This window comes from Vigna unguiculata, chromosome 7 (assembly GCF_037176805.1).
Source record: "Vigna unguiculata cultivar grain cowpea cultivar isolate G323 ecotype 2 chromosome 7, ASM3717680v1, whole genome shotgun sequence".
Classification (NCBI taxonomy): Eukaryota; Viridiplantae; Streptophyta; class Magnoliopsida; order Fabales; family Fabaceae; genus Vigna; species Vigna unguiculata.
The window spans coordinates 11554143-11562625 of record NC_140798.1 but is presented as its reverse complement, the minus strand read 5'-3'; the positions used below and the strand labels follow the sequence as shown (position 1 = coordinate 11562625).

Here is an 8483-nt window from a genome sequence, read left to right as displayed (position 1 = left end):
TACCCACGGGGACCGGTTTGTTTGCCATCTCTAGTCTTCACGAGTATTGGGAAAGATTCAAAAAGTTATGTGCTTCCTGTCCTCATCACCAAATAAACGAGCATCTCCTCATTCAGTACTTTTATGAGGGATTGAGTATCATGGATAGAGCCTTGACTAATTGAATGTAGCTCAAGTTTGAGTGAACCAGTATAAAAATCATGTGCATTGTTCTTCTCTCTAACCCTTCTCACTTGTATTACACTTTAAAGTTTAAATAATTTTGATTTCAATCATCTTTTCGACATTCTTGTGTGATTTGGCATTATTTGTAGCATTGTTCATGTTTGTCTAACTCATTTGAACCTAGTTTGATTGATCTTTCATATTGTTCCTGACTTAAATCGCAAATTCACATTTATGCATTTTTACCAATTTTTCAGTCGACTGTTTTTATGATTTAATATGTTGATTCTATCAATACTATATTTGTTCAATGAAATCAATCAGCTACCTTTGTTTTAAATCGATTAAAAATGTCTAGTCTAGGAGTGTTTGCATGCATACTTAGTGGTTGATTTGATTCAATTGAAAATTGTTTTAGGCTTTTAAAAGTCACAATATTTTTTAACTAGCCAATTCAACCCCCCCCCCTTCTTGGCATTTCAACCATTTCAATACCTATAGGGCAAGATTTGGGCCTAACACGACTAATTTAGTACAATCTAAAATTTAATGTTTCAAAACCATGGCCGACCGTTTTATCATTCGGGATAGTCAGATTCGAGTACCTTCGAATGAGGTTAACTACAAATGGATGATGGGTTATCCAAATACATCCTCTCCTTGTAACATCTCGATCGGAAGTTACTAATTTTAAATAAATAAAATAAAATAGAAATTCAAACTACATTTATTATAACGTCTTTCCCTAAAACACTAGAAAATTAAAACTGTATAGCAATCGTCATTTGCAGTAATTGTATTCAAACTGTTTAGGGTTTAGGGTTTATAGCAATCGTCATTTGCAGTAATTGTAAAATTAAACTCCAAGTCTTACATGTTCAAAACTGTTTTTTTTAAACTAAATTACAACATAACTACAATAAGTGGAAATCATAAAATCCCATGCTACCTTGCTCTGGTCTATGCCTGACCAGTACTAGTTGCAACATCATTTGCTCCTGTGTAACGCATCATACGAGCATCGTCAAACACAAGCAGATAGGGTGAGCCAACAGTATAAAGATATATATATATATATATATATATATATATATATATATATATATATATATATATATATATATATATATATATATATACAACTCAAATGTATAAACATACACTCATCAAAGAAACTTTATCCTTTGATTTCATACCACATGGCCACCACCATGTTATCCATGTTCTACATATTTAGATGATAACCTCAAGATACCCTTTGTTACCTCCACCTACAACCCACAACTTATAGAACACGTGCAGGAAACCTACTACGGACCATACTCCGTAACGCCAGGTGGAGTTCCCAATACGAACCATAGTTCGTATTTGTCCCAAGACTACCAAACTCGTTGGCTAACGCCGAAGAGGTCAATCTTCATGGACCCATCCGTACGAGCCACAACTCGCACACTTACACTAGCAACACTAACCAATCTGAGCCACAACTCAAGGAATTCTCGTTTCCATCCATCATCTCGATCCACAACTCAAGGGATGTCATTCTGAGCCACAACTCAAGGAATGTCATTTTGAGCCACAACTCAAGGAATGCCATATGTATACCCTCTATCCTGAGCCACAACTCAAGGGATATTATTCTGAGTCACAACTCAAGGAATGCCATAACAAATGCCCTCCTTAAGGTATCACCTAAAGCCTCGTAGACCATGCACATCCAAAGCAACAAGCCCCAATTCATGTAAAACTCTAAGTCTCATTATTTACCTGAAACTACTATTCCAAGCACACCATACCAATACTTGACCATGGATCCAGGATATACATGCTTCCACGAACCTGCCCGCTCGTGGTCATGCCTCTACGAACCTCCCCGCTCGTATTTCAACTCTACAGACCTCCCCGTCTGTAGTCCAACACACGTGATCCAAGAGTTATGAACCTCCCCGCTCGTATCCTCACACGACAACATCATAATACGAACCTCCCCGCTCATATTATCACGTGTTCAACACCAACCATGAACCTACTTGCTCATGACCCAATCAAGCATCTCCTGGTCCAAGTCCCATATTACAACATACCACATGCAATCAAGAAAAGCACACTACTTCTATCATTATTGCCTGGTGCTGCCTAAGCGTCGCCAGGCGACATTCCTGCGCAGACCTCCTAGCGGAATCCTCTCATCGTTAGGCACCAGACATATTCCAGAATCCATGTTTCACGGTTATCGCCTGGCGGGTCACTACTTGCCACCAGGTGCCCCTCACTCCAGGGACCTCTATAATCCTTTTATCGCCCAGCGGCTTTTCCCGTGCCGCCAGGCGTTATACCAGTAACATGCCTGCTATTGGTTTAGCATCCAAAACAGTTTTATCTCCTCAATGTCTTAGAGATATGCATCAGAGTAACTACTAAGACATTATGCAATACAATAATATAAGTTCATAAATGCATATCCATTTACCATCATGCCAACTCTTAAATTTACCAATAACCACATTCTAATATGAATCCAATTACAACAACCGATCTAAATCTCAATCCTGATGTGATAACATTCTAAATGCCTCAAGCATACACAATAGACTCATTTACGAAACATTATTTCCCAAAACTATTCTCAATTTAAATGTGCTACATTTAACCCATGGTTTAACTTCCAACCATATTTTTACCCCTCTTATACCCACTAATTGATTTTAACATAATTATCATTTGTAAGATTTTCACTTACCCTTTTACTACAGAACGTCACATCATATTCTGGGAAAAGATCCAAAAATTTTCTCACACCAGTGGAAACCCAAAACCCCCAATTCACATTTCAATCAATTAAGTACATGAAACCACACTAAATTAGTTTACACTTTTGCATTTACTTTCAGTAAAATCATATAATATCAATTTCATCCTGATTACACTATAGAGATCAAACCAATAATTCAACCCCCGAACCCCAACAAGATCCCCTCATAGGGATGATTCCCATTCAATCACCAAGACTAATACTCAAATAGTAATAATCATAATTTCACAATATTGATGAATTCAAAACGTGCATAGAAACATTTCTAGAAAATCCAAACAATCACAAGATCCATAAGAATGCAGAAAAAGAATCAAGGCTCGCGCCTGGCGTACTCACCCTTGTCGCCAGGTGGTTCATCTCAAAAACCCAGAATTGGCCTTCAAAATCGCTAGGCGGTTCTTGGAAATTTTCCAAAAACGCAAACACCGAGAGAATTTGATTATGCAAAGGCATCATATTCACGCATCACGCATCATATATATATATATATATATATATATAAGAATTAAATTAACACACAATTAGCATACACAGGACTCGAACCCAAGTCCTTTCATAATAACCAAGTACCCTCAATCATTTGAGCTAGTATTATTCCACATCATAAACCCTGGCATTAAATATCATAAAGGTTCCCACTACTCGCATTTATTAAGTAATTATTTATTTAATTATTTAATTTTTCAAGGTCTTACACTCCCTGCACAACCACGGCCATAGCCAAGCATATATCTGAGCTCAGCCACCATCACAGCCAACCAAATATGCACGAATAGTCATTGCCATAGCCAACCAGATGTGCATGCACAACCGCTACCATACCCAACAAGATCTGCACGTACAGTCACTGCCAAAACCAACCAAATCTGCGCACACAGCCACCACCACAACCAACCAGATTTACGCGCATAACACCGCCACAGCCAACCAGATTTACACGAACAACACGACCATAACCAACCAGAATGCAAGCTTCATCATCAAATTAGATTGTCGAAATAGATCGCAAGCTTCACGTGTACAACCAATCAGAAACATAAATGTGATTTGCGAGCTTCGTCGTCACCTACCTCACCACGCAGACTAAAGCCTCTATCACACTGGAATATTGTTAGTGACGCACCATTAGGCTTCTACGAAGCATAAGCACCAACGCGAATCAAAAACACCAACACCTCCTCACTAGCAGCCCACGAAGTGTATGAGAAGAAATAGAAAAAGGAAAAGATACGCAAGGAAGCTAAGGTTTATTGTTATATAGACTTTTCATTCTTATATCGACGGGTCGGGTTTTTGTGGATATATTTTCTCTGATCCATATCTAACCATTTAAACTCGTTTTATCCATTTTAATTTATTTAGTTTAATCTATATCCATACTAAACCAACTCATCTTTAGGAATGTAAACGGGGTGGGTAGGGTACAGGTAGTAGCTTCCCCGTACCCTACCCACTGGATAAATATTTGTCACGTACTTGTACTCATATTCGTCAGATATTCGTTATGCGGATATCCACGGGTATCCATAGATATTTACAAAAAAATAAAAATAAATATTTAACACATTTTAATTGTAAATTCAAATAAAATAAAATCATAGCATTCATAAATTTTAAACAAAGTCCAAATAACCCATACAAAGAAATAATTTTTTTAAACTAATAGATAAAAAAATAAATAATTCAAAATCAATATGTTAATATTTTAATCATGTTTTTTTTTTAATTTAAATTAGAGTATAACAGGTACGGGTATCCACGGATACGATACTATGATACATGTACCCGCTCCGTTAACATGCGGATATTAAAAATACTCATTCCCATTATTCACGGATATCCATTTATAATATTCATTTCCTACCCGTTATGAATTTTATTTGCGGATACCCGCAAATACGAATGTTTTTGACATCCCTACTCATCTTGTATTTTCTCCTTCGGTTTGGTTAGGTACGGTCAGATCCGCATATATTGCTCACCCATTAATCAATGTCATACTATGATGATGTGAACAAGTTCCGAAGACACCTAAACCTTCGTACCTAAATCAACTCAAGGCTCAAAGAACTACGTAGCATTATAATTTAGAGAAAATGCCCACATACCAACCTTGGTGATTTGTGGTCATATAAGACATTGTCCAAACACAACCAAATAGAGGTTAAAATCCCTTACGGTGGAAGTCAAGGCGAAGTTTGGTAGTTTGGTTTATGTCTCAAGTCTTTTGTAAAAAATGTTATTGCCATAAAATCAGTATGAGACAGATATATGGTAATAGATAAATAAAATATATTTCTCAGAATCTGAAAGATATTAAAAAGATAATTTTATTTATATAAATTAAATAATTTATCAGAAAAAAAAAACAATAAAATCAGATTTTCTCTACATCCTTTCTTACAAGATCTAAAGAGGCATAGCTTTTATTGTACCTGCCACCATCCAGCTATATGTAGAAAGTCCAAATTCATAAATACTTAAACTGTCTCACTTGATAATCTTTAATTTGAACCAAAACAATAACATTGTCCAAGTATATCAATATATAATTTCCATTAACATATCCTGGATTTACCATATTCTTAATTAAAAAAAAAAAAAAAATTGCTCTACGCTGCTTCTAATAATTAACTGTTACCAGGGAGAATTAACCTCTCAAAGATTTTCAATAATCCGAGGGCAGGGTAAATGACGAGTTAAGGACGGAACTATTTGACCCAAAGATTTTAATAAAGTACTAAATTTATGCCGTCAAGATTTCAGTCAGTAGAACACAGGGCAAATATAAACACTAACATAACTCCAGAGAACTCAACGAAATTTTTTCTTGAAGAGTATTTTAACAACGCAGAATATAAAGAGGGGAAAAAGTCTACTCTCCAGGTGCAGAGACGCCCTGTTTCAGTCTCTCCTTCTTCATCTTCTTCTTTGAAACTGGCTTTTTTTTTCTTGGAGGGAGGGTCTTCTGTGCATAGCTATAGAGTACAAAATTTCCAACCAAGAATATCAACACCAACCCACCAACGAGCAGGAGAACAATTAATCCTGGGTTGAACCCTTTTGAAGCATTTCCCTAAATGCAACAAAAACGAGGCATTCAATAGTGTCCATGTCAAGGAACGACCAAGAAAAAAATTTTCAAAATTAACAATGGATAAACAGGAATTTATATTTTGAAGAGAGAAACAAAATACAATAAATCACCACAAACTTTTCTCAAAGCAATCCATGCCTAAGATAGACATCTACACTACAGTTTTGTTCAAAGGTGAGCCTCTGTTCATCGCAGGAGAAGAATAACATGAGAAAGGTGGTCTCATCTAACCTAGTCGGTAGAACTTTATCTTCTAAAAAATATAATATTATCCTCATACTTTTTTCTGGTTGCACATGGTTGAAATTGATGGTGACAACGGTTTACGAAATTCGAACATCAGAAGGAGCTAGTTTCATGCCCAAATTGAATTTATAAAATTGCAAGTTGGTTTAAAGAGAATTCATCAAAATGGTATTTCCAAGTTTTATGGTGAACTCAAATTGAAGCGAAATATAATTACAATTACAAGTTAGTGGACCTGAAATAAAAAATTGTTCCGAGCACTAAAAAATGTTTTGTTTACAATAAACACTGATAAGAGCTGTTTTTGAAAATTGTTCTCAAAAAACATATCATCTTCAGTTTTTAAAATATAAAAACCAGAACATAGTGATTTAGTTCCGTAATTATTCAATTTTTTTCGTCAGTTACTGTACTTTCACGTATTCTTCCCCTACTCTGATTAACTAAAAATTAATCAATATTACAAGATGACACAAATCAAATTGTGAAATACAAGAATATACTTGTTCAGAATATTATTCCCCACATCAGAAATGCAAAATGGTCTCAATAATTTCATATTGGTTGAGACATTATGTTATATTGTACCAACAAATCACTCCTTAATATTGTATGGGTAAGTCATTATAGTCCCTGAGATTTTATAAACCATTCGTCAATCCAAGCTTTTACAAGAGCGTCATTTACTCTAGTCTTTTTTGATACAAAAAGACAGTGAATAACAAAGTAAAAATAAGAAAAAGATCAACAAAAATGACATTTTCCAAAGTCGTGAACAATCATAATTTTAAAGTCTCGCGGACTAAAATGTCCCATCAATACAATATCAAGAACTGCTTTAGGAGCTATATAGCTTGAGAAAACACACTATTTCGTGTTTAGATATAAAAGTATCATCTTGTCTTAGCTTTAATCTGTTTGCAGCTTTAAAATTTTATACCGAAAATACTAAAAAAAATAGCTAACAACAAGAAGTATTCATTATTTTCTATACAAACTTTTGAAACCAGGAAGCAAATCAAAACAGGGGATCACTTCACTAATTAAAAGCAAAAACAGAATATGAAAAGAGACAGCATCTTTCAGAAATCAAATTCTCGAAGTTGTTGATACACGAAACTTCAAACCCGAATTTCAACCAAAAGTGAATTCTATGCATCAAGGAAAGGTAACTCTTTCACTTGCATTTCACATTTCATTACACAAAAAGAAAACAGTAAAACTGAACCATTCGTGAGTGGGCACACGTTGTTTGAACGCATCAATGAGCTTTTCTGCTCTATATCCTTGTTAGCATCTATAACATGGATTTGCATAAACTCAAACAAAAATGAATCGAACAAATAAAAAAAAAAAAAGCAATCCCACACATCAACCAAATTAAACCTTCAGAACGTCAGAAACAATAATCACAACAAACAAGCAGAAACCATGACTGGACCATTATTATATTTGAGAACAAACAAAATGCAAGTACATGAAACAAATTCCAATTATTGTTGATTTCAGAATACTGATAATTTTAATAACAACACATTCAATCGCAAGAACAACTAACAAAATGAAACAAATTAATTAAATAATACAAGGATCTGAGCTTCAGAGAACAAGGCAATGCTCGTTCAATCTTGATTTGATCTACGATTTAACATCGAATTTATTGAATGAAAAGAGAATCAAAATTGAAAGACGATTTATATAAAAGAGGAAGTACCACGCTATCGAAGGATGGAGGGACTTTGTCAGCGAATTCGAAGTCGTCAGCCATAGACGAACGGCGAAATCGATCAGATCTACGTCGAGAAGAATCACGGGTGCGGGTAGGTGGTGTTTGTTTGCAAAACGTGCCATATATATTATCAGATACATTTTTTAACCCATGCTTTGTCTTTTTTCTTGTGAATAATTAATTGTCTTAATTGAAGAACAGTTAAAAAAGTTATGTTTTCAAAATAATAAATTATTTCTCATTTAATGTTTAACAAATTTTAAAAACATATCGGGTCATAAATTTAAGATTTAAGTTAATAATATTTGTTTTATAATATTATTTTATTAAAATACCATCATATGATATCTTAGTTTTATTATAATAAAATAATATATTTTATTTTAAAAATAGGTATTTTATTAATTATCAAATAAATCAGAATGTGAGTG

At 34.5% G+C, this 8483-nt stretch overlaps 1 protein-coding gene across 1 annotated transcript; it reads right to left on the bottom strand.

The window, feature by feature from the left end:
• Positions 1-5707: 5707 nt before the first annotated feature.
• On the bottom strand, positions 5708-8196 carry LOC114190203 (DNA-binding protein S1FA-like). Its single transcript, XM_028079000.2, has 2 exons — positions 8038-8196; positions 5708-6056 (listed from the first exon to the last, which is right to left on the bottom strand). The coding sequence occupies exons 1-2, from the start codon at positions 8089-8091 to the stop codon at positions 5856-5858; spliced, it is 255 nt and encodes an 84-aa protein (XP_027934801.1). The 5' UTR covers positions 8092-8196; the 3' UTR covers positions 5708-5855.
• Positions 8197-8483: the final 287 nt, after the last annotated feature.